The 26,113-nt window shown below is 31.8% G+C and overlaps 5 protein-coding genes across 5 annotated transcripts; 1 reads left to right on the top strand and 4 right to left on the bottom strand.

Moving 5' to 3' along the window:
* Positions 1-9: 9 nt before the first annotated feature.
* Positions 10-19,072, bottom strand: LOC128394724 (mitogen-activated protein kinase kinase kinase 11-like). Its single transcript, XM_053355081.1, has 9 exons — positions 18,582-19,072; positions 17,915-18,329; positions 17,276-17,614; positions 17,013-17,193; positions 16,788-16,936; positions 3,234-3,528; positions 2,792-3,051; positions 2,523-2,711; positions 10-2,379 (listed from the first exon to the last, which is right to left on the bottom strand). Exons 2-9 carry the CDS (start codon positions 18,327-18,329, stop codon positions 1,409-1,411), a joined length of 2,799 nt encoding a protein of 932 aa, XP_053211056.1. The 5' UTR covers positions 18,582-19,072; the 3' UTR covers positions 10-1,408.
* Positions 19,073-19,207: 135 nt separating this feature from the next.
* LOC128394886 (chromatin assembly factor 1 subunit A-like) lies at positions 19,208-21,148 on the bottom strand. The gene is made up of 3 exons (XM_053355258.1): positions 21,045-21,148; positions 20,791-20,897; positions 19,208-20,743 (listed from the first exon to the last, which is right to left on the bottom strand). Exons 1-3 carry the CDS (start codon positions 21,146-21,148, stop codon positions 19,536-19,538), a joined length of 1,419 nt encoding a protein of 472 aa, XP_053211233.1. The 3' UTR covers positions 19,208-19,535.
* Positions 21,149-21,431: 283 nt separating this feature from the next.
* Positions 21,432-23,545, bottom strand: LOC128394730 (COP9 signalosome complex subunit 3-like). Its single transcript, XM_053355086.1, is given in 9 exon segments — positions 21,432-21,745; positions 21,812-21,925; positions 22,014-22,141; positions 22,144-22,171; positions 22,236-22,702; positions 22,705-22,800; positions 22,895-23,007; positions 23,081-23,210; positions 23,369-23,545. Coding segments are annotated over 9 exon segments (1,233 nt in total). The 5' UTR covers positions 23,424-23,545; the 3' UTR covers positions 21,432-21,643.
* Positions 23,546-23,665: 120 nt separating this feature from the next.
* On the top strand, positions 23,666-24,943 carry LOC128394736 (ER membrane protein complex subunit 7 homolog). Its single transcript, XM_053355094.1, has 3 exons — positions 23,666-24,084; positions 24,174-24,513; positions 24,591-24,943. The coding sequence occupies exons 1-3, from the start codon at positions 23,858-23,860 to the stop codon at positions 24,726-24,728; spliced, it is 705 nt and encodes a 234-aa protein (XP_053211069.1). The 5' UTR covers positions 23,666-23,857; the 3' UTR covers positions 24,729-24,943.
* Positions 24,910-25,790, bottom strand: LOC128394739 (NADH dehydrogenase [ubiquinone] 1 alpha subcomplex assembly factor 2-like). Its single transcript, XM_053355096.1, has 3 exons — positions 25,633-25,790; positions 25,282-25,494; positions 24,910-25,209 (listed from the first exon to the last, which is right to left on the bottom strand). The coding sequence occupies exons 1-3, from the start codon at positions 25,641-25,643 to the stop codon at positions 24,987-24,989; spliced, it is 447 nt and encodes a 148-aa protein (XP_053211071.1). The 5' UTR covers positions 25,644-25,790; the 3' UTR covers positions 24,910-24,986.
* Positions 25,791-26,113: the final 323 nt, after the last annotated feature.

Below are 26,113 nucleotides of genomic sequence, written 5' to 3'. Positions count from 1 at the left end.
TTGAGACAATTTACAAATTGTGAACTTGCATTTTCTTTATTTTGACTCGATTTACATTAAATAAAAGTTGAATTACTTGTTGATTAGTTGAAGAGTCGATGATCAGAATCATGAATTTACTTCAAGTTAGTCAGGGGAAAATATCACATTAAAAGAAAACAAAAATTAAGGAAAATCAGTGAAAATAATTAGTTGATTATCGGTAATCGATTGATGAATATGCAGATGAAATGATGATGGTTGAGAGAGAGAGAAAATAACATAATTAGAAAAGAAAATTAAAACTTTTAAATGCGATTAAAAAGAGAAACTAGAATCATTGGAATGGGTTTTAAGTTGGCAATTTGTTGATTGTCATTGATTAAAATTCAATTGCTGATTACACATTGATTGCGATTTGGAATGGAAAGGGGAAAATGAGCAGAGAAAACAAAAAAAAACAATTTGGTGTAAACGAAAGATGAACAATTAAGATAGATTTTGATTCGAAATTAACAAAACAATTAAAATCAGAGGAGGAAATAATCTGAATGACAATGAAAAGGTGATGAGCTGATTACATCAATTAACTTAATTACATATTCAAGTAGAATCTATTTTGATTGCTAAGAGATTGAGAAACAAACGTAAATAATTAAAAATTGACAAAAAAATTAAACACAGCAATTGATAGTTAACCGGATTTAAATATAGTTGTGGGGTAAGAAAATTTTGTTGATCAGTCAATTGAAATGCATTAAGTTAGTAAAGTGTATAAATATAAATTTACCGTTAGGAGAAGTGTAAATATATGATCTGATTGTTTTCTTGTAGAATCATTTCTACAATTAGTTAATCATTTCATAATAATTTAAAAATAATCTATAAATTGTAGATTACATTTCTCCGGACGGTTTACAATTGAAAAATTTAGATAGTGATTGAAAAATATAAGATGATAATTGATTTGCAGAATCATTAATGATAATAATTGTTAGTAAAATAATTTTTTTGTTTCAATTGTGAAAGTTATCAAAACTAATTGTGTGTGATTAACTAATTAGGTTAAATTGACTGTTGAATAATTAAATATGACTGAATCTTTTAGATACTTGATAATTTGAGTTTATCAATCAAATTAAATTGGTATCAATAAAATTAGTATGAAAATAGTAGCTTAATAGTTGAATCAAATTAATGATTTGCAAATCATCATCATTGTTAAAACTAATTGTAGTTAAATTTAAGTTAAATCGCCTCATGTTTATGTTTATCTGACACTTAGAGTAGTTTGTATAAGATGAAATTGACATCGGATTAATTATTAGTTGCCTTTGAATTTTGTGACTTGGTAATTGTGATAATTATTTTGCTTCAAATTTATAATTAATTGTCGTTTGTGGGTAAATTGTGACTTCTAGTAAGAGAGTCATAAGGAGCTTGTTTTGGTTTTTTCTTCCGAAAGTAAAGCGGCCAAAGGAACTGTTCCGTCTTGAGATTGACCTTCAGTGGGAATATCCAATAGAGTGACTTTAGGATCTTTAATTTTGAACCAAACAGTCTTGTGAGGTGATGATGAGCCCGAGGGAGTATTGTAACTATCAATACATTGACTGGTCTGGGAGATGGGAGTTGATGGTGAGCATGAGGATGATTTATGACAATCACAGTGATGATGATGGTTTCGTTCGTTGGGTTGAATTGATGAGTTGGTTAAATTTAATGTCGTTGGTCTTTGAAGTCCTTGGCTAGTAACTAGATTGAAAGTTACCGTGTTCGGATTGATCACATCGACACAATCACCTTCACCAGGATCGAAAGATGGATTCACAGAGGATGAACTGATTGAAGCACTAGACGAGGTTCGATGGTAGGATCTGTATATTCTTGGAGATGGAGCATGACTTTGAGCTAGAAAATCACTGTCAGTACTTGTAGTTGATGATTTACGTCTATCAAAGGTAATATTGTAAGAGGAGTTCGGGTTATTTTTGAGATCACTATTCTTGGTCACTTGGATGTAATTATTGGCACAATCAACATCGTTCGATCCATTACTGGTTATCCGTTCATTATTATCAGCATAAGCGTTTAATGTTGTCATCAACGAAGGTCGTAATGAATTTTTTGTTGTTCCATGGTACGTTGCATGTTTAGCGTAGATTCCACCGACACTGGTTCCATTAGATGAACCCTTCCTATCATAGATACCATGGTGATCATTTCGAGACTCGATTGGTGAGTTTCCACCTTTCTTATCAAAAATACGAGATCGTAAATCCAATCCAATTGAACCAGCCAATTTTATCCCAGCTTTAATAAAGGAGCTTTTTTTGGACTTTTTATCTGAACGATGATAATTTGTTTCATTTGTATAAGTGCCAACATTACAGCCTTCGCCTGAATCGAACAAAGAAACGAAAAGAAAGGTAAGAGATTCCATTAGATTGATTTAAAAAGAAAAAAAAATCAGTTATTTACAAATATGGAAAAGGGAAATTGTTGTTTAATCCTCACCATTAAATTTAATTACAGTTACTTACTCGAGTCATCAGATGATATCCTTGACGGAGTGACAAGTATTCTAGATTTATCCAGATTTGGTGCACTTTTTGAACCTTTTATTTGAGCGGATTGATCAACGAAAACTTTATGCGGATGTAAAGTGACCCGTTCTTTTTGATGGCAACTACTTGGTCCCCATGTTTTTCCTTTAGGTCCACTTTGGGGAACTGGGAAGAAGAGAAAAATAATTTAGAATCAAGATGAATAATCTTGAGGAAAAACAGGATAAAGCAAATAAATCACTTACGAGCATAAGCTCTGAGTCTAAGAACTGAGGGAGATGAAGGAGGTGATTCCGGGCTAGAGGGTGAACATTGTAAACGATAAGGTGAAGGGTGTTCAGGTTGGACTGTTATGTTGTGTCTGAAATCACTCGGGGTGCTGATAAACGCATGCTGCCCAGCACCGGAAGATTTCAACAGTTTTATCAACTTTTTCTCGGCAAATTTTCCTTTCCTTCGTGTCGGTACAGGTAATTGTTGCGTAGCAATGATGATATTTAACTCTCTTAGTTGTCAATCAAATAGCAAAGTAGATAAGCACCATGAAAGATTTTTTATATATATAAAGTGAAAAAGAAACAAGAATAAATAATCACATGTTAGTTCTCTTTCTTTTACAATTAACAAGTAAACAAGAAGAATCATAATAATAATTATGAAAAGAAAACGATCATTTTGATTGAATACCTTTCCAATAATTGAAATTCTCGTTCACGAATCTCCTTTTCTCGCTGACGAAGTTGCTCATCTTGAATTTTCTGCCGAGTTATTGCTTTCGATATTTCTTCTTCACGATTTCGTAGTTCTTTTTCTTTGCACTTTAATTGTTCTAAAATCTCTTTGATTTCATTTTTCCAGCTATCCTGAAGTTCATCAAATGATTCTTGAGTTGTTACAGTAAACTGAGATTTTGATATGCTTTCCAGCTGATTTAAAATATCCCCAAAACTTGGCCTAGAATGTGAATCCGTATTCCAGCAAACTGTAAATAGAGGACAAGATAAATAAATGATTAATTTGTGAACCAATTATAAAGGTAACAAATTTAAATAAACATGATTATCTCACGATTAAATAATATTAATATCACAATCAAATATACAAAAACTCATCGATTTAAATTCATAATTATGGTAAATAAAATATAAAAACTGTCACGAATTAAATATCAACTGGTTGGATTTTGTTTGTTTCATCATTTGTAATTAAATCTTCCTAATATCAATCATTATCATGAGAATTAAGATAAATAATTGATACTATTAAGCTAAATTAAGATGATTAATAAAGAGCTGATTAGATAATCTTAATTAATCGACAATTTAAAACCTGGTTCGATTGAGTTCAATTTTTTTCATATAACAATTGAATAGTTGAAACAATTAATATGTTTTCTAGACAAAATATTATCATGGTATCAATGAAAACAGAGAATCTAGCAAAACATGATAACGAAATATAATCTCAAAATTTCATATAACCAAGAAACTCGTTTCAGACTTTATTGCTTCATGAAGGATAGGATTAAGATTTCATGGATAAAAGAGTCGGTGTGTTAGCCAAAAAAAATGCAAATGAAAAGAAATGAACACTAAAGATGAAAATGATGATGAGATGATAAGATGAAGAGGCAACTTCGGCCTTGGTGATGTCGATTGTGAAAAAAAAAGAAAACTGAATGATTACTGGAAGACCTGAATTCAATTCCGGAAGATGAAAGGGGATAAATATGAAGATAAAGAAGATGAGAGAAGGATGAGAAAAAAGCAAGTTCAAATGCCAGGAGATGAAATGAAAAAAGAGGACGAGTTGTAATGAAATAGTTAAAGGGAGAAGTCATTTCAATCTAATATACACTAAATTATTTACACGTTAATCCTATTACAAGTTAATTCGCAATAATATTTAACAATTAGTTGGTTGATTTTGTTTAGTTTTGATCATGAGCAAGGGGGAAGTAGATAACAGGGATATTATGGTAATAATATCATGTTGGTAATAAGTAAATTAAAACGAAATCATCATCATCAATCTTCAAATTGTGAACAATTCAAACTGTTCAATCTAAATGATAAATATGAACTGAAATGAGGCAAGAAAATTTATATAAAAGCGACTGCAAGGAAACATGAATTTTAATAGACTATTCCAATGGTAATAATCATAATCATCATTAATGTAAAATGATAATAATGATAAAAGAAAAACGTATTATTATTATTGTCAAGTTAATTTAATGAATGAAACTTGTCAATCGAAGTAGGAGAACATCTTAATTTTGATTAAATCAAATTGTTGTCACAATTAGTTTAACCCATTAATTTATTTAAGGTAATCGTTTTCTATCATGATAATTATTCAATTGATTGTTAGATGAGAGAAAAACTAAACAATCAGTTTAATAAAAATAATAATAATTGTTAAGGGATTAGGCTTTATTTGTGTTGTAATTATCTTTAAATATACGCGCTTAGAACACAGCGACACCTTTGTAATCATTTTTACGTAAACTCTTGTATATATTAAGGGTGAATTGGATTGACAACTCAATCCACTTCCGAGTTACCCTTTAATATACAATTACCCTTTGTACTTCAATTATGTTTCACTAATCACCTTAATTACTTTTGATTCAACCTTTACTAACCTCTAATCCTATCCAATAATCATTAAGCTTTTGTGTACCTTTTGAAATAATTACCTTTCGTTTATTAAAATCTACATTTCAAACTGATTCGATCTATTGTCAATGTTGTCCTTACAAATGGTGGAGATGCCTCGTGTTTCAGTGAAGTGTTATTTTGTCGCAGTGATCAGGCGGTGCTAAAGATTAAGGTTCAGTTTTGGATTGGATGAAGTTACTTCATCCAAACCTTTTGACCTTCATCAACCAGCAATAACAAAGGTTAGGATAAAGTTACTTTATCCTATAACTTCAATTGAGAGATAGAGTTACTCTATCTCAGGTGCACGTGTCTTAGACAATAAAGCTATATATGTATTGGTAGGTTTGGAAGGTGAATTCAGGAAGAATCAACCAAACCCAAATAAATATAAACCTTTATCAGTTTTATATTTCCAATTGAATTTTCTGAAACCACGTTTTCAAAATCACAAAAAAAAAAGCCAAATATCAAACTCTCATTCATGAGAAATCAAAGTCAACTTTAAAGTCACAAGTATAAACCAACTATTAATCATCAAAATCTACATCATCTTTACAAGTCACAAGTTTGAACATTACTCATCAATTTAAAGAGATAAAAAGCAATTGTTAATCAAATACAAAATTCATTGTATTAAAATGCAAGCCAGTGAAGGTAGCTCATCGTCGTCTCAAAGGCTAAAAGCCGCGATTGAGGGACTCAATCGCGAGCAATTAGTTACAGCAGCAAATGAATGGGGAATCATCAAAGTGAATAGTAAAACGAATGAGATGTTGGGACAAGAGTTAATCGAAGCTCATGTTGTTCAATATTTATACGAAAACGCCGATATTCCTGATCAGATCGATATAAAGAGAGATGTTCCAATAAAGTGGCAGGATGGTATAAAGTTAAGAAGAGATGGTTATACCTTTGAAACGTTAACAAGGTTAATTGAAGCAAAGGTAACAGCTATTGAATCTTTAAGTTTATACACAAGAGATCAATTCATGGATCTTGAAATAAGTTTACCGCAAGCAACAATGTTGGCAAATCAATTCTCTACAATGGATCGATTTTCAAGAATGAATTTCAGACCCAACAACGAAAAGGAAAACAAATTATCAATGGCAGCGATGTTGGCTCGTGATCGTTTAAATAAGAGAGAATTCCCGTCAAGAAATTGTACGTTTTCTGAATTTCTCGAAGCAGTTGAATATGATTTGAGAATTTTAGATCCAACGAAAGAATCGTGGATCGAATATACAACAGTTTTACTACAAGGTGAACCGAGAAGAGTGGCTGAGTCGCTAAGACAAAAATCTCCATTTTTATCTTATAATGAATGGAAAGAAGCAGTTCGAGGATCAACAATATCAACTTCGGATGTAACTGAAGCTTTGTATGTTATTCTCCAAAAGAAATACATGTTAACAGAAAATCCTATGGAATTTTTCAAGAAATTTGAAAGTGCAACAAAAATCGTCTATCCGAATGTGGATGATAAAGTGAAATCGCTTTTATTAGCTACAACACTTCCAATTGATCTTCAAAACGAAGTCATTCCAGAAAAGATTGTGATGGATTTAGAAGCGTTGAAAAGCAAAATAATTGGGTATTGGCAGAAAGTGAAAAATTTGAATAAAAGTACAAATGTCAATGAGTCACGAACTCAAGGGCAAAATCAACAACAACGACCAATATCACCAAATTATAAAGGGTCAAGACCTTGGGGAAGTAATCAAGGTTATCAACCAAAAGGTAATCAAGGTTATCAACCAAGACCCCAAAGTTCAAATGGTTATGTTAAATACTGTCCAAGGTGTAATAAAAATGGTCACAATGAAGCAAATTGTTGGAAACGAATGGAAGAAGAGGGACAAAAGGTTCCGAATAAACAAGAACAAAGTTCTAATCCAAATCAAGTCAACAATCAAATCCAACAAACCAACAATCAACAACGAAACTATCCAAATCATAATCAATCAACTAACCAAAGGCAAAATAACGTGAGTTATGCTAATTATGATGATCAAGTTAACGATGAAGATGATAAAAATACTATGGGAGTAGCGAAGTTGTTCAGTGCTACCAGATCATCGGATGACGGACGTCATCCAATGATCGATATCAGGGTACTGAACAACCAGGTAACAACGATAAGAGGTCTCATTGATACCGGAGCTTGTACGACTTTAATTAATTTCGATATCGCAAGTAAATTGGGATTTCCAGCTTATCCTTTCAGTCTCAAGTTTCAAGCAATTGATTCTTCTCCTGTTCAATGTGATGCTTTTATCCCGTTACAAGTTTATAAAGGGAATGAATCTACGATAATGGCCGCTTATGTGATAAAGGATCTATCGAATGATATTATCATTGGTGAAAATATCATAAAGTACACAGAACTTATTATCAAGGCAAATGGGCCAAAGAAACCGTATCAACTATTACAGTTCAACAATAATCAAAATTATGAATTAATTATCCAACAACCGAATCGAAATGATTTCGAAAGGTTAATTGTCAATTGGTATGGAGAGAAAGCTGACATGTCCAAAATTTTCTATTTACCTCAATCATCAAATGAAAGTTTACTTGAAGAAAGAGTCTTCAGGATAAACACAGTGAAATTTGTGGAAACTGAATATCCAGAAGAAAAAGATAAAATGATTAATCTGGTGGAAGAGTTTAAAGAAACTTCAATCGATCTTCCAGAATTTGTTCCCGATATTAAACAAAAATTATGGACTCAAATTAATCCTGAATTGAGTGAAGAAGATAAAAGAAAAATTTATCGAGTGTTAATCGAATCATCAAATTCATTTTCGAAACATAAATTCGACATTGGATGTGTTCCAGCCTCTGTCACAAAATTTAAAATCGATATTGGTAACAAAGAGATTCCAAAATCAAAACCTTTTCGTTCAAGCGAGAAGATGAAAACCGAAATTAGAAAAATAATTAAAGAATTCAAAGAGAATGGTATTATTGAGGACTCCGATATGGGTGGAGGTGCTCCAGCCTTCGTAGTCCCCAAACCCGATGGTACCTGGAGGATGGTCACTTCGTACATCGATTTAAATAAAATGGTAAACAAAAGACAATTTCCAGTTCCAAACATTGATGATGCCATCAATCAATTGAAAGGAAACAATTATTTCACAACATTGGATTTAGCTCAAGGCTATTACCAATTAGAAATACCTGAAGAAGAAAGAGACAAAACGAGTTTTGTAACTGAAGATGGATGCTATCGATACAAACGTTTGCCAATGGGTTTAGCAGACGCACCTTCATATTTCGTGGAAGTTATATGCAAAATCTTAGGTGAATTAAGATATACATGTTGTTTTGGATATTTCGACGACATCGTGATATATGGAAAAACAATTGATCAATTGTGTGATAATACAAGAAAAGTAATTAACGCACTTTCCGTCTATGGATTTAAAAATCGAGTGGAAAAATTAAAAGCAGGAGTAACAGAATTTGTTTGTCTTGGACATTTAGTCTCAGGAAAAACTGTTCGACCAGATCCGAAGAAAGTAGCGAGGATTAAGGCCCTTAATCCTCCTACTTCTCAAGCTCAGATCCGATCTCATCTCGGACTTTTCAACTATTTCTCAAGATTCATCAAAGACTATTCGATAATAGCAGCACCTTTACAAGATCTAGTGAAAAAGCAATATAAATCTGCGCCAATTCACGTAGAAGGAAAATCACTGGAAGCTTGGAATAAATTGAAATCAGAGTTAACTAAACGTTGTATGTTATCTCATTTCTATCCGGAGAGAGAAACAAGATTACTAGTGGATGCATCAGCAGTCGCAATTGGTGGTGTGTTAACACAAAAAGATGAAAATGATACTTGGAATCCAATTTATTTCTTTGGATCTAAATTGGCGAAACATCAATATTCTTATCGTGTTACAGAAAAAGAATGTGCAGCAGTAGTTTATGCGTGTCAAAAATTCTCACATTTCCTCAGACACAAGAAATTCACAGTTGTCACCGATCATCATGCTCTTTGTGAGTTGAAAAAGAAAAGATTCAAAGTCACTCGAATCATGAGATGGCAAAGTGATTTAGCTGAATTCGATTTCGACATTGAATATTTAAAAGGTTATCTACATCCAGCTGATTGCTTTTCTCGATCAAATGAGTGGGCTCACAGAAAACAAGGAGAAATGAGTGATGATCATTTCGACAAATATTTAAATGGGTGCAAATCAATGAAAGATGGAGTTACTCCATCTTCAATCATTGAAGAGGAAGAACCTGAAGATTGTGAACAACAAGAAATCGAGAGTATAATCGAAAAAGATACTCAAAAAGTGCTACTAAATTGTATAAAAAGTTTTGACTTTCTTGATTCAGCTCAAACCGCTCATTTCATAAGATCATTAAGAACACCGAAGCTGAAGGATGGAAAGAAATCGGAGTTGTTAGAACATCAACTGAAAGACACCAGAATTAATAAACTCAAAGAAGAATTGGCAGAAGGAAAATTAAGAAATTATTATGAAATTCGTGATGGTATTTTTTTGAGAATAAAAAATGATAAAAGTTTTCGATATTATCTTCCAGACAGTCTTATTGATCGAGTTTTCGATCAATATCATTCGTCGTTAGAAGCAGGACATTTTGGAGCTAAACCTACAATAGACAAAATTAAAAGTGATTTTTGGTTTCCAATGATGGATGAAATAATTCAACAAAAAATCGCAGGATGTGAAAAGTGCCAAGAATACAAAGTGAAAACAATAGCTGAAGGTAAAGCCCAATCGACGAAAGTACCGAAACAACCGTTCACTCGACTACAAATCGACATGATTGGCAAGTTCCCAGTATCTAAATCAGGTAATCAATATGCTCTTGTCGCTATTGATACAACAACAAGATTTGGAATCGCTAAGGCTTACAAAAGAGGTTCAGCTAAAGATGTTATCAATTTTCTGCAAAGTATTATCTATCAGTATGGGGAACCGAAGTTAATCCAAACTGATAATGGTCAAAATTTTGTGGCTAAAGAAGTTAAAGAATTCGCAGCAAGAAGAGGTATCACTTTAGTTAGAACAACAGCCTATCATCCTCAATCAAATGGAATGGTTGAGAGACTCAATCAAACCTTGAAAAAGAGAATCAACATGTACACGGAAAAAGACAATGAATGGGATAAAGATCTACAAGCGATGATGTTTAGTTACAATAAATCAATTAAAAGTGGACTAAAATCATCACCATTCAGACTCCTCTACAACTACGAACCAAGAACATCAATTCATAACCAATGGGATATCGATCCAATATTTCAAGGGAAAGATATTGAAAAAGCAAGAGAAGAAGCAACAAATGAACTTGAAAAACTAAGTCAACAATCAGCTGATAAAAGAAATCAATTTCTAAAAGAACCAAGTTATAAGAGAGGTGACATCGTCAAAGTGAAACCAGTTCCTTATACTACTGGACCGAAATTATCTAAGAAACAATTCACAGGAAAATACATTGTCCTTCAACCTTATTCATCTACAGCAAAATTGGTCGACGTTGAAACAGGAAAAGTGAAAGTATTTAATTATGACAGAATCAAGTTGAGTGTGAGTAAGAAACCAAGAAATTTCGAAAGGCTATTAAACAAAAATCCAGTTAAGACCGAAATGGATGAAGTCACTTCATCCAATCAAGTCCATATTCAGCCTGAACAAGAAAGAATGAAGAAAGTAGATGAATTAGAAGACGAAGAAACTGAAATTGATTCTGAACCAGAAAGTGACAATGAAACAGAAATTGAAACAGAGAAAGAAGAAGAATTTGAATCAGCTGAAAGTGAACAAGAAGTTACAATGAGTAAAGAAAGGGAAAAAGAAAGAGATGAAGATGGAGCAACTCCATCATCAATCATCGATCTAAATAAAACCTTGATCAATGAAGAACCAGAAATTACTCAGAGTAACATAACAATTAAAAGAGGTCCTGGTAGACCTAAAGGGTCAACAAAGCAAAAGATGACTAACATTCCAGTGTCTCATACAATGGAGAGAAGGTCAAGAAATCAAATTAACAATTAACTTTTAAACTAAATGATCTAATTAGAGATTGAGTAACTCAATCTCTGATCACTTCTTTTAAACTCTAACAAATTTTAAAACATTACTAACACGACAATTAAAAGTCAAAAGGGTGAAAAAGAAAACACTAGAAAGATGAAGTAACTTCATCTCTCAACCTTAACCATAGAAACCAATCACTATGGAAACGCGCAGAAGCAGAAAAGAAAAAGCCAATTGAATTCTATTCTATTTTAACACATGAGTTAACACCGTTCTTTCAACGCTTGTTTTAACAATTTGTCTCTGTGAATTTTAATTAATTAGTTTCAATTAATTAATTTTGTGAATTTACAATTAAATTGTAGTGTTGAATAGATAGAGAATCTCCATCTATTCTAGTGAATTTCAACAACCAATTTAAACATCTAAAATTGTGAAAAGAAAAAAGAATCAATTTTGAGATTGGAGATCCTCCATCTCTATTGTTACAACTTTCCAAATTTGATTCATCACCTGAATTAGTGAGATTAATCAGATAGAGAAACTCTATCTAATTAATTGTATTCCAAATCAAAGTGAAATTGTTAAAAATCAACAAAAATTCAACCACCAACATCAATTGAGATTGGAGTTACTCCATCTCAAATACCCCCACCAAACCCCCACCAAGCTTGAAAAGTGATATTTTGGACAAATTCATCATTTAAAATACAAATAAAAGCAAAGTGAAAATACCCCCACCAAACCCCCACCAAGAATAAAAATGGATTTGACTGAGAAAATTTGGAAAGTGGATAAAAAGTCATTGATGATTATGGTGAAAGGCAAATTAAAGGACATTTTTCCAGATGAAACTAATTGGTTAAGTTTAGAGCCTTTCGTACCTGGACTCATTTTACATGAAGAACCAAATTATGATCAAGAGAAACGTGTGATGGATATTGGATGTAGGTTCTGCAACCATATCCCAATCAACCCGATCAAGTGTTGTGAATGCAAAGCATTCTACTGTCGTGCTTGTTTCTTCCTATTATATTGCATTCGCGAACATTCAAAAGGAAACCCAGAACCCAATATGGATGAAATTTTGAACAAGCAATTCTTTTGTATGGTGTGTCCATCATCAACTTTAACCAAATCATTACGCTTAAATAGCGATGAAACGCTAATGTTAAGTAAGCTAATCGTGAAGTGCCGTTCATATGAATATGATTATGTTGGAAACTATTATGACGTTTTAAAACATCTTCAAAATTGTAAATCTAACAATTTCAAAATAGTTTCACTATTGAATTTGTATTATTTCAAAATGAAAGAAATGGAAAAAGAAGGATCCGTGATAGAGAAACTCGATCACAGATCATTAGCTAACAAAGAAGAGTTTGTAAAAGCTTTGGACGTTAGATTAATGATTCAAAATCCTGAATTGTTCGTACCACCATCAGGATTCACAGCCGAAAAAGTAACAAGAGATCCATATGATAAAAATAAAACGAAAACAACTAGAATTGGAATTTCCAATGCTCTTCAAAGATCAAATTCGAGTGGAGTTACTCCATCGAATCCATTAGAAGGAGCCTCGTTTTGGTATCCATGCAACGATGAATTAATCTACAGCAGTGAGAGTGGATCTAGTCAGAACAAAAGTAGCCAAGAAAGTGATGCTGAATCGAAGAAACGAAAATCACCGATTCGTAAGACGATTTGGGTAAAAAGCATCATAAAGAAAAACAATGTCGTGGAAAAACCATCGGAGGAGAGTTGGAATTGTTCACCAATTGGAAAAAGTCAGCCGAAAATAGCAGAAAAAGATAATTGGGAATCATCAGTACCAATAGCAGCTAAGGTTTCGTCACCACCAGAATTCATTAATTGGGCTGATGGAGTTACTCCATCAACATCAACTAGCACCATTGGTCGATTAATGGTTCCAGATGAGTATGATTCAGAAGATGAATGGACATCAGAATCAAAAAGAAAACAAATTGAACTCAATCTGAGAAGAGAAATGGAACCTATTGCAGCCAAACCAAATCGCAAAAAGACTGAAGCCGAGATCAGAGCTGATAGGACATTGACAGCTAAACAAAGAAGACAAGCTATTCACAATAAAAGACAACAAGAGAAACGCGATCGAGAAGGAACGTTACGAGGTCAAGATAAAAGGCGAATGGAAATTACTAACAATTTCTTGTTAGAAAATACAAATAAGAATGGAACGTTTAGAGTCAAATCAAATATTCACCTTGCTCGAATATACAAAACTTACAAAGAGTTGGATGAACAAAACATCAAAATCTGTGCGATTGATGTTGAAAAGTGTCAAATAAAAACAAGAAGTGGAATCAAGGATTTACCGGTTTGGGTTACAATCATCGATACAGAAGCCAAAACAAGATACAACAAATTGATTCGATATCCGAAAGCTTCAATTCATGATATGAAAACTATTTTCCATGGTGTTAAATACGAACATACCAAAGGATGTGGAAGTTTGAGTAAAGAGAGAAAAGAAATTATCAGCATTCTTATTCAGTATGATCGTATAATCGTAGCCGGAGGGCATGGAGATTTTCTATCCCTTGGATTTGATTGGCACGATTGGAATATAATAAGACCGAAAATCAGAGACGTCAACTACTATTACACGTGTAAACGATCTAATAGAGAGGTTGATGAAATGATTGGTTTAAAGTTAATCACCTTTACTTTATTTGGAACAATTATTCAAGAAGGTTGTCATTCACCTTTTATTGATGCTGGTTACACACTTTTATCGTATCTAATTGATTATAAGGAGTTTGAAAAAGCTCATGAACTGGCAGCTCAAAAGAATTCACGATTTGTCAACCCGTTACCAAGAGTTGAATATGAACCGAACAAACAAATGGCCGAATTAATAAGAAGAATAATGAACATTATCAATGATTGGCCATGGGAATTAAGGAAACCAGTTCAACAAGGATGGAAGGCATCTCCATCCTTCAGAGAGGATACACTCGTAGATACGGAAGGAGTTGAATTGAGACCACCGTTTTCCGAAATTGATATTCGTTTATTCAACAAATTCATTCAAATCAACAGAGAAGAACAACCCAATTAAAGCCTTAAGGAAATGAAGACCAAGGAGGCGATTGATCCAAGGAAATTTAGACGTTCGAGACGGCAAAATGACCTTGTCTCTGATTCGACACCCTAGGTCATCATCAAGCAGGGGGCTCTGTTAAGGGATTAGGCTTTATTTGTGTTGTAATTATCTTTAAATATACGCGCTTAGAACACAGCGACACCTTTGTAATCATTTTTACGTAAACTCTTGTATATATTAAGGGTGAATTGGATTGACAACTCAATCCACTTCCGAGTTACCCTTTAATATACAATTACCCTTTGTACTTCAATTATGTTTCACTAATCACCTTAATTACTTTTGATTCAACCTTTACTAACCTCTAATCCTATCCAATAATCATTAAGCTTTTGTGTACCTTTTGAAATAATTACCTTTCGTTTATTAAAATCTACATTTCAAACTGATTCGATCTATTGTCAATGTTGTCCTTACAATAATAATAAGGATATTATTATCAAATTGTGGCACAATCAACAAAACAATAGTTATATAAACGTCACAATTTGTCTGTACAATTATATTATCATCACAAACAAACTTAGCAATAAGTTAATCATCATCATAATTATAACATTACTGTAACCATCGAGCTTATCTTTAAACATATAAAGTCGGTGTAATTATCAACAATTAAGATAAAATTAAAGTCTCAACTTATTATTATGAAAAAAAAGGAGAAGATAAATAAACAAGAGTTGATTAGTTTTGGGATAACAAGTAAATGATTAAAATGAAATGTTCAAGTGATCAGAAATTGATAACTTTTGATCAACAATTAACATGATATGAAAACTTATATAACCCTTGAAACAATTTTAAATTGTTGTTATGTAAGTTTTTAACGCGCTAATTGTGAGTAACCATCATTTTTGATCGCCGGTTTTCATTGATTAAATTGTTCACATAATATCAAGTTGATTGTATCATTAAAAAGAAGAGAAAAAAGATCATTAAGAAGAGAGAGAGAGAGAAATCTAGGAATGAGCTGATACTCCTTTTTAAAAGAAAGTAAAAGTGAATGATGGAAGAAGAAGATGATGAAGATGAAGATAATAATGATGAGGCAAAGATAAATTCAAAAGATAAATGAACTCATCTTTAACTGGTCACAACATGATAACCAAAATGATATAACATAATAATCGCCCTCAGGCAATGAATTAATAACTTTTTACCCCTTTTTCTTATACCATCTCTAAGGTATCTCTTTGTTCAATGTTTCAAATATTATTCAGGTTTAAAACATTATAATGAATCAAATTTTTTTTTTTCGGCGAATCAGTAAAAAAAAGTTAAGATGGAAGATTAAAATATATTTTAACTGATATAAAATGATAATAATAATTGTTTCCATTTCAATTGAATAGTGTTCAAGGTTAAAAAATTGTTATTATGATAATTTTTAAGTTGAAAGAAAAAAAAATTAACTCAAGACCCACATCGATAATAATAATACTAATCAGTATATTGCTATTTGACTTAAAACAGGATAACCTTAATCAAGGTTGTGATCAAAACAACTGAGATTCATTGCAATAGTTATGTTATGATTATAATTGTGGGAATAAGTAATCAAACGGTAATCAGTTAGAGAGAAAAGGATTAAATCAATATGAGTAGATGATCTTGTCTATTGTTTTTCTTGTCATTCTTTGGAATCAGTGTTTAATGATAACTATTAGATTATCGGGAAAAAAAAGAGGTGATGGATAGGATGTGTATCTTTTACAGGTTTTGATTGTAATAATTGCGAAACATAAGAAAAAGAGAATGAAAATTAAAAGGAATATATGAATTAAGAATTAAGAATTAAGATAAAAGGTAAAGAAAGAGATGGAGAAAGGAAACAAAAAAGGAAAGAAAGTTAAATAGGTCACGATTAATTGAAGGAAGATCCTTGAAAGGATGTAGCATCAACAAACAAAAACAACAACAAATTTGAGGTTGATCAACAAGAAGAGGATGAAATTAGTGTTAATATTAAATTTCTTAAAGTCATCTGACAAACTTTCCACTGTCTTTTACAAGTGAGAGGATAAAGATGAGAGGGAGAGGAGAGAGTATGAGTGAATTTAAACTGTTTCTAACAAGGGAACAACAAATCATGAAGTGACTTTTAATTCCTTGTCATCATCATTAGTATCATAGATATGAATGATTTAGCAGAAGCATAAGAGAGAGATGAAAAGAGTAAAAAAAAAGATAATAGAGTGAGATAAAGGAGAGAAAAGAAATACTTGCCAGAGTATATGAAGTAAAAGAAAATAAAGAGCGAGAGAGAGAGAGAGAGAGAAGAGAAAGAGAGAGAGAGAGCTTGTTGATTGTGATGATATTATTTCAAAGGTGATTGCAATGGTTGATAATAAATTCTACGAGACATGATGATGATATGATTGATTTAGAAACTTACGCTTGAGAAGATCACTAAATGCTTTTGGACAAGTTGATGGTATGTGTAGGGTGAGTTTATTAATCGCTACTCCGTAGGCTACGGCCAGAGGATCGATTCCTCTGTAAGGAACTTCTCCTGTTAATAGTTCCCAAAGGACTACACCAAAACTAGAATTAAAAAATATAGATTAGGGGAAGAATTAAAATTTGGTTATTCATTTATAACCTAAATCTCAATTGTTACCTCCAGACATCACTAGATTTAGAAAATGTTGATGTTTTAATTACTTCGGGTGCCATCCAAGCATAGGTTCCAGCCTGTGACATACGAGATGTTTTGTAAATTTCACGAGCAAGTCCAAAATCGGTGATTTTCAATTCTTTTCCTCTCCAATATTGATCCACAATTGTTTCATTAAGGAGAACTAGGAAATAAAAGAAAAACATTTCATTGATAAATTTGATTTTGTTTTAAGAGTGAAAACAAATTTGTATTAATATTATTACCATTGCCTGACTTTAAATCTCGGTGTATTAATGGAATCGGAGCTTTACAATGAAGATAATCCATTCCTGATGCAATCTGAATCGCCCAATCGACAATTATATCTGGTGGTATCTTCCGTCCAGCTAGAACACGATTTAATGGTCCACCTCGACAGTATTCAAGTACCAAACAGAGATTCGGTTCATCTAAACAAACTCCGATTAATGAGACGATATTTGGATGTTTTAAAAGACGAAATAATTTTGCTTCTTGGAGAACGTTGTCCATGACTACTTTTGCATCATCATCTTGCTCCCGACGAGCCGCTTTGACGGCAACTTCTCTATGCTCATAAGTACCTAAGTGACAAGATGAAAAGTACAGAATACGAGAGAGGTATGAAGGGAGAGAGCGAGAGAGAGAAGGGGTGAGAAAAGAGAGGAAATGATAAAATCAAATGTATTATTAGTTGTATCAACATAGAGACACACCGAAACTTATTTAATTCCCACTTAAAAAAGGGAAATCTTGAGTATTGGTATTAAAGAAAATGGAGTAAAAAAACTAATAAACAAATATAAGGATAAAGAAATTAATCAATCACATGAATAGATTATTGTGATTATTTTTACTCTTCTTCTTTCCTTTTGATATCTTACCTCGATGAACTTTACCGAAACCTCCGATGCCGATAACCTCCTTGAGCTCAATCTCATCGAATCGAATGATATTCATAACAGATAAGCAGCTATTCCTCTCAGGTGATAACAAGGAGCTTGAAGAGGCGAGAGGTTTAACGAATTCAGCTGGAAATATACCGACGTTTTCGCCGATTTTACCAGTCCACCAGCCCTCATCACCAGAAATTGTGACATCTTTTGATAAAACCTGAACTTTTTGACCTTTACGAAGAGTAAGTTCATCTTGCCCTGAGGCACTATAATCGAAAATAGCAGTATAAATATTGTTATTGTTATAATTTCGAAGTTGAGCTATTGAGGCATAACCATGATCACGACCATTGGTATAAGAATTTTTATTCTCATTTTTATGTCTCGCTTTGAATTTATCCATCTAATAAGAAGAGAGAGAGGAAAAAAAGTGAGATAACAATCGGATGGAGAAGGGTGAAAAAAGTAAGGTGAGAACAAGAACTACACAAATGATTATATTTATAGAGAAGGTGATGAAAAAGGAGAATCAATGGAATAGAAATTATATCAAAATAACTAAATAGAAAAGGTAAAGAGAAATAAAAAAGAAATCACAATCATAACAAGTGATGAGAATGTAGGATAAAAAAAGCAAAGTTAATATGTCACAAACCTTGATGGATAATCTCAAAATAGAAAAACCAATCTGATTATATCACAGGATTAGAGTTGAATCACGATCACAATTAAGAAAAGTATAAAATATCTATCAGATTAGCGATGATAAACCAATGGAGAAAATAAAAGAAAACATCAATTGGGCAAAGAAAATAAACATTAAAAAAAAGAAAAAGAATAAATAATAATAGAGATTCTCTTCAGATTCAAAAACAAAAAAGAAACAAATGAAAATACTCAAGAGAATCAATTCTAATTCTTAGATGGAAACATTTGGATTCACAGAATTTAATTAAATCACAGAAAATCAGGTGAAGAACAATTAACAAAATAAAAGAAGACAATTAAAGTGAAACAATTGAAAACAGTGAATTTAAACCATCAAAGGTGGAAAATTAATCAAACCAAATTAAGGATTAATAATTTGACTCTTTCTCTCTCACAAATAAACTGAATTAAAAGAGAGAAAAACATTTTCTCTTTCTCTTTCTTTCTCCGAGAGCGGCGGCTCATTCAGCCGATTCCATTTTCTCGGCTGAGAAAAGGTAAACACTTCAATTGGAAAATTGAATTTTCTTTTTCGTCTCTCTAATCAATTGAACAATTGTTTTTCTAATCATCTAAATATAAATTGATTTAATGGACAATATAACTTTCTCATATCTTGTACATCGTTTTAACCTTCAAAATAATTGGTGACAATGGTTATAAATGGAAAACTAAACCAATTTGAAAAGCATAACAATGATTTTGGTTTTGATTTTTGTTCTTGGACAAGATTAAAGTTAATTTTGTTTTTTAAATGGGAGAAAAAGTTTGTTAGCTTAATATTATGTATATAAATAAGTAAATTGTGTGAATGAATATTACATTGGCTATTAAGAGTAGGAGGTTGATTTTTTCGTTTGTTGGTTTAAAAGAAAAATGAAATTATTTAAATATCTAAGAATCAATAGTTTTGGATGATTCTGAAAGGTTCCAAAAGTTTACAAATATCTGCATCTTTGTGGTCATCGGTTGTCCAATAAGGTCCGATGACGATTGGTTTTAATTTGGACACTTTTTTACTTCGAGCTTTGAGTAGATCTTCTTCTTTTATTAGGGTGATATGTTTCTTTGGGGCTTCGTCTTCGTCTTCTTCTTCACCTTCACTTGCTTCTTCGTCACCGGAAAGATGACCATGTGGAACTAGAAAATCATCCATTTCGAAATCATCGACACCATTTCGAGAAGAATCTGAACCGGAAGAAGCAATTGATTCACCTTCTTCATCTTCACCGTCCCATTCTTCTTCACTGTCAACATCATAATCGAAAAATTGGCTATCTCTTGCCCATGGTTTTCGCCCGTTTATGATTTTACTTCGTTTTCTCCATGTACCATAATAAGCTGGTCGAATATCGGAAAGATCAAAGAATTTGGCCTTGTATGTTTTCTTTGGTGTTGGTTCTTCGATTATAAGAGCGGATGAATTTTCCTCTTTAATTTGTTCTAAATCATCTTTACTCAACTTAATAGGATTAATTTTACCAGATTTAAGTTGATTTATGTAACAATCTTGAGCATTTGAACTTTGAGAAGTAACTAAGTCTTCAAATTGGTCACAATCAAAACGCTGTTTAGAAAATGATGGCACGTAAACAGCTAATGTTTGGAAGGGTTTTAATTGGAATGGTTTGAAGATGGAATTTGCTGTCGCTGTTTCGGGTTCGATTCGAGGTTTTTTGGTGGCACTTTCCGATCCGGTTGACGTTCGTTTAAAGAAACTGATGAAACTCTGTGACACTCGGGCTTTCTTACGCTCTTCAGCTTCAACTTGTTTCTTTTTCTCTTCTAGGGCTTTGAGTCGTTCTTCTTCTTTCTTTTTCCTTTCTTCCTCTCTTTTACGTTTTTCTTCCTCTTTTTCAGCCTCTTTCTTTTTTCTTTCTTCCTCTTTCTGGCGTTTTTCTTCTTCTTTACGTTTTCTCTCTTCTTCTTTTTCCTCTTCTCGTTTCTTACGTTCCTCTTCTCGGCGTTTTTTCTCCTCTTCTTTTTCTTCTTCTTTTTTCTTTTTCTCTTCCTCTCGTTTTTTACGTTCTTCTTCTCGACGTTTTTTCTCTTCCTCTTTCTCCTCTTCTTTCTTTTTCTTTTCTTCTTCACGTTTTTTCGCTCCTCTTCTTTACGTTTCTTCTCCTCTTCTTTTTTCCTCTTAGCTTCTTCAATACCCTCTAACCGTTTCCTCTTCTCCTCTTCTCTTCTGATCCTTTCCTCTTCTCTGACTTTTCGCCGGCCACTAGAACACTTTTCATTATCACCAGAGTCCGAAGAATCACTGAAACAATACAAATAACAAAAAGAAAAAGAAAAAACAAACAAAATCAAATAAAAAAATCACCAAAGAGAAAAAAATAAAAAAAAGAACAAACAAAAATACGATAAAAACCCCAAACCTGAGATAAGAAAAAAGTGATAAACTTACCAAGATCCATTCTTTTCAGGGGTAACACAAGGTGAAGGTATTTTAACTCTTTCCAATGGAATAATTGGATCACAAGAGACCCACACTTCTTTAATAGCTTCCATGCTAAGAAATTAACAACAATTAAAAATTAAAATCAATTAGATTAAAGAACAGTAAACAATAACCAAATTAGACAAGATTCTTGTCACAAGAAGAAAGAAGCATTTAAACAAATTCCCGCCGAACATAAACAAAGGCTATTCGCACATAAAGTTATCTTTAAATAGAAAACGAAAGTAACTCCATCTGTTAGATAATAGATTAACTAATGAGAGAATTTTTTTTCTTTCATGTTAATTGTTCATGTGGTTAATTGTAATCAATGAATTTGGAGAATTAGAAATGGAAAAATTTTAAATTTCAGGTTATATTTGAGGTTGATTTTGTTTAGAATAAATGGAAAAATTTTTAAATTCGATGAGAATTTGTTTGTATTGTTTGTGTTTTGAGAGATAGCATAAGGAAAAGCCATTCATTTATTACAATTTAATTTGACGAATATAAAGATTAATTATGATGTTGATTGATAATTGGAATATTGATATTGATATATTAGCTTATTCGGGTTCAACTCGAATTTTATGTAGATATTTTGGATTAATTGCAATCTCATGGTTCATTTTACGAAGATTTTCATCCAATGCAATACAAGTTTTCATCTGTCAAAAATGAATAGTTAATGAAAATTAATTTCTCACAATTTAAGATGATTAAAGTAATTTTACCTCTTCTTCAAGTTTTCGGAAAACTTTTGCTGTGTTGAACTTTTCAGGATTATCCAAGAAAACAACCATACCATCCTTTTGATTGATAGAGGCAAATATTTCTCCATCTTCAATCTAAGTCAATCATTGGGGAAAAAAAGACAAAATTAACTGATTGTCGGAGAAAGTGAAAAAAAAACTCTTTTATCAAAGATCAACGAACCATTTTGAGTACATAAAATTCAGCCTCTTTGGCACTAGAAAGTTGAACTCGATCAGCCATATCAATGAGAGAAAGGGTTAAAAAGGTTTTCGTAAGCCGTTGAATGTTTTTCTTATGCAAGGCACCAAACATTGTTTAACTAATCCCATATTGTTATCCTTAAAGAAGAGATTTGAATTAATGATTAAACAGAATTGAATTTTGTCATTTACATCAACTTACTGTGGTGAAAGATGAAAAATACTTTTGAATGACATTTGAAAGTTCATTTGAATCGTGAGAAACGTAAGCATTTGCTACACTTTTATAAGGGACACTCAAAGTTTTACTAAATCGGACAACGATGCTTGAAGTATATTTTGGAAGATTGGGAAATTTACCATCCAGTATAAGTGATACGAGGACATATTTTTTATAAGCTTCCATCATGATCATACTAACAGCCATGGCTGGAGTTGTGAGACAAACTTCAAAAAAGTATAACGATCTGTCCCAATTCTTGAGAGCGGCATAAATCATACCACCATAGTAATAGTAAAGTAGAAAGTATTTAACTTCAGCTTGTCCCATATCTTTGGCAATACTGTTAACCTCAACATCTAGAAACTTTAACGCTGGTTTAAAACATTTAGCCAAGATACACAATTGACAAAGATCAGCGTGAATGAAAGTTAATGATTCTGGTGAATTTGAATTTTGGTTATAGCTTTTTGCAGGTGAACAATTCCTCGTATAGCTTGTTTTTTATGGACCAGAAAATTAGTATAAGAATGAATCAATGAGTTATCTGTAAATTTAAAGTTAAAAGGTAAAAGGTAAAATTAAAATAGAAACATAATTTCATCTAATCAACCACAATAATAAAGGTCAAAGATGCTTACAATTATCAAGAGCAGATCTAACTTGTTCAGCAGTACAGCCAGAGATGAAGTCTTCAATCATGTTCAATAAAGATTCATTATCTTTGGCTCCTTCTAGACCTGATTTGCAAACCCTACGAAGAATACAAAAGATTTAATCAATAATAAAGAAATAATTATAATCAATTGAACAGAAATTATACTTACAAAATCATTAATACTCCAAGAGAGTGTTCTTGTAAATCAAATGTTTGCAGAATATCATCCAGAGAGGAATAATTTTTACTTAGAAGATCCTTATTCTTATTACATATTTCATTTAATTTATCGAAATTACCTATGGATGAAGAGTAGAAAATTTTTAAATTATGTGAAAATAGTGAGAAAAGCAAATTAATTGATTAAAAATTAGATTGAATTTGAAAAAAAACATAAAGACACAAATGTGGAAAATAAAACAAAGAGTATCAATATTGACAAGGAAAATCTACTAACCGTTCGCAGATAAATTACAAACACTAGTTGCAAATTGGTCTAATGAAGATGTCATTTTGTTGATCAACGTTTGTTGCCCTTTAAATACTTCAATCACAATAAATTAATTAACAAAAATTAAACCAATGTTCAGGTTAAAAAATGATCAAATCAAAAGATCAACAGTCAACACATGATGTGAATAGAATCTCGAATGGAGCTGCCATCTGGTGAGAAGTAAAAAAATTATGGAAATTCTAAAATTTCCTGAATCGATTTGTTATTTTTACTCTTCTTGATCCATTGATTTTATTATCGCCATTTAATTGATTATCTTTTTTCAATTTATTAATTTTATTTAGTGGTTTTAATCAATTAACAATCTTATTGATTTGTAGTAAACCTGAGAAATGTAAGGTTTCCATTAAGTTTTTAATGATGTTTCTTTTCGGATGATGTGACCATAGTTTTTATTTTCTCGGTGGATATTGTGATAATTAAATTAATTCCATGGGTTTAATTGTCATGATTTCTTTGTTGTTTTTAATTTTACCTTCATTTTGTTGGACTCAAGAAGGTGTTGTTCACATAAATGAACAACCACCGACTGTAAAATCTTCAGGTTTATACTCTATTGAGGGAAAAATTTTCCCAGCTCCAAATGTCTCAATTTCTTCATCTTGGTTTACTGCGACAAGGATTATTGTCAATTATGGACAATTTCTTGGTTTTATGAAGTAAATTAAATCTTCTATATTGTATTTTCTATCTTTTTATCTTAATTTCAATTTCAATTTAATTGTGTTTTTCGGTTTTCTATTCGCAGGAAAGATGGAACCTTTGAAATAGGACAAGTACCACCGGGTTCCTATCTGGTTGAAGTGACAAATCCTGATCTATTTTACAAGCCAACAAGAGTCGATATAAATTCAAAAGGAAAAATTCGAGCTCGAAAAGTCAATTATATTCAAAGTTCAGCCGTTCAGCAAGTTACTTATCCACTGAGATATCGACCTCAATCTCCATTTAAATACTTCCAAACAAGAGAAACCTGGAGGATCACCGATTTCCTCTTTAACCCTATGGTTTTAATGATGGTTTTACCTTTAATCTTAATCATGGTCTTGCCGAAAATGATGAATGCCGCTGATTCAGAAACTCAGCGAGTAAGTATAATCTAAACGAATCAAATCTTCACAATTCACAATTCCAAAAATTTAATCTTCTTTCCATTCACCAACAGGAATTACAGAATAGACAAATACCAAAATATGATGTCCCCGAATTGTCCGAAATGATGACCAATTGGTTTACCGGTGGATCTCCTGGTGCTAGTAAACCCGATTCTTCAAGTACCAAAAAATTGTCCAGAAAAAAATAATAATCTCATCAAATTACAACTTCTAAGTCAATAATTGCGAACACTAGTCTTTATATACCGAAGAAGAAACAAAAAAATCGTATCTCGAATTGATAGAAATCAATTATCACAACAAGTCATTTAAAATGTTACACACAATTAAAATGTGTAACATATTCTCATCTAATTGAATACTTAACAATTAAACTATTTAATTGAACTTTTATTTACATTAATTTTTGTCTGAACAAGAATTAAAAATTTCGATTTACAATCAAATTACTTTTTCTCCGCTCCTGGAACAGTTTCCATACCTTTATGTTTAGGGAAACTCTCATTAAATTCATTGGTAACGATATTTTCTCCAGAACTTTTCCCCATGAAAGAATATTTTTTATTCAATTGTTCCTTTTGCTTATTATCGGCATTCATTTTCTTCATCTCACTAATTTTCAAATTTTTCAGAACTTCAGCTTCACTTGGAGGATCTTTTCTTCTGTATCTGTTGGTAATTGTAGAAGAACAAATCAAATTAAATCAGTTGATTTTCTTTCCAACAATTTAAAATACTTACCTTAACCATGCATCCCATTCAGGTGATATTTTATTCAGAATATCAGAATTTCCTGGAGGACAATGATATCTAGACAATTGTCCTCTGAAATTAACTTTATCATTCTCATAGAATATATTTCCATAAATATCTTTACCGACAATCTTTTCTTTGGTAGGTTGATATTTAATAATTTTCGTTAATTGTTGCCAAATAATAGAAAACAATCCAGGTCTATGATAATCAGAGAGAAAATCAAAAAAAAATTAAGAAAATGTTACCAATTAAATCACTTTGGTTAGTCGATTGAATTTATATTCAGTTATGAACAAAATAATCTAAAGACTATTTGATTAGCTTTTATTTTCTTACCTGTTACTCATATTTGAAGATTAAATTGTCACAATTAAAAGGGATAAACAATCAGTGATTGAACCACAACAATTAAATTGTTGAAAACGATTCAAATGAAATTTTCATTTTGAAAAAACATAAACAAACAAACACATGACTTAACATTTGGAAAAATAAAAAAGCGGGAATTTAGATTCACAATTTAATTGCGATTTTCTCAAATAATTAATCAGTTCAACAATTAGTCGAGTGAACAATTAACAATCAATTCAAATCTGACATTTTTCATCTAAATTAAATATTCGATTGATTTTTGCTGAGAGAGAGTCAGAATTGATTCTCATTGAAAATTTGATTGATTTCCATAGATGAGAAACCAATTCAATTGGAAACATTTTGATCAAACAATTAACTAATTATTGAACAATTTACCCATTTCTCCGTACAAACAATTAACACTAAAACAAAATGTTTAAACAAATTTCTTGCGACAATCAAA

Source organism: Panonychus citri, unplaced genomic scaffold (assembly GCF_014898815.1).
Source record: "Panonychus citri isolate SS breed McGregor unplaced genomic scaffold, ASM1489881v1 Contig00140, whole genome shotgun sequence".
Classification (NCBI taxonomy): domain Eukaryota; kingdom Metazoa; phylum Arthropoda; class Arachnida; order Trombidiformes; family Tetranychidae; genus Panonychus; species Panonychus citri.
The sequence above is the reverse complement of the archived record's forward strand: the minus strand, read 5'-3'. Positions and strand labels throughout refer to the sequence as shown.

Coding starts and splice junctions, on each gene's coding strand:
- LOC128394736 (XM_053355094.1), top strand. CDS start 23,858: ATGGGTTTAATTGTCATGATTTCTTTGTTGTTTTTAATTTTACCTTCA. Junction 24,085..24,173: donor CAATTTCTTGGTTTTATGAA/GTAAATTAAATC, acceptor TTCTATTCGCAG/GAAAGATGGAACCTTTGAAA. Junction 24,514..24,590: donor CTGATTCAGAAACTCAGCGA/GTAAGTATAATC, acceptor ATTCACCAACAG/GAATTACAGAATAGACAAAT.
- LOC128394724 (XM_053355081.1), bottom strand. CDS start 18,329: ATGGATAAATTCAAAGCGAGACATAAAAATGAGAATAAAAATTCTTAT. Junction 17,615..17,914: donor TTTCGGTAAAGTTCATCGAG/GTAAGATATCAA, acceptor CTTGTCACTTAG/GTACTTATGAGCATAGAGAA. Junction 17,194..17,275: donor AGATTTAAAGTCAGGCAATG/GTAATAATATTA, acceptor TTTATTTCCTAG/TTCTCCTTAATGAAACAATT.
- LOC128394886 (XM_053355258.1), bottom strand. CDS start 21,148: ATGGAAGCTATTAAAGAAGTGTGGGTCTCTTGTGATCCAATTATTCCA. Junction 20,898..21,044: donor CCTGAAAAGAATGGATCTTG/GTAAGTTTATCA, acceptor GTATTGTTTCAG/TGATTCTTCGGACTCTGGTG. Junction 20,744..20,790: donor GAAGAGGAAACGGTTAGAGG/GTATTGAAGAAG, acceptor AAGAAACGTAAA/GAAGAGGAGCGAAAAAACGT.
- LOC128394739 (XM_053355096.1), bottom strand. Junction 25,210..25,281: donor GAATGGGATGCATGGTTAAG/GTAAGTATTTTA, acceptor AATTACCAACAG/ATACAGAAGAAAAGATCCTC.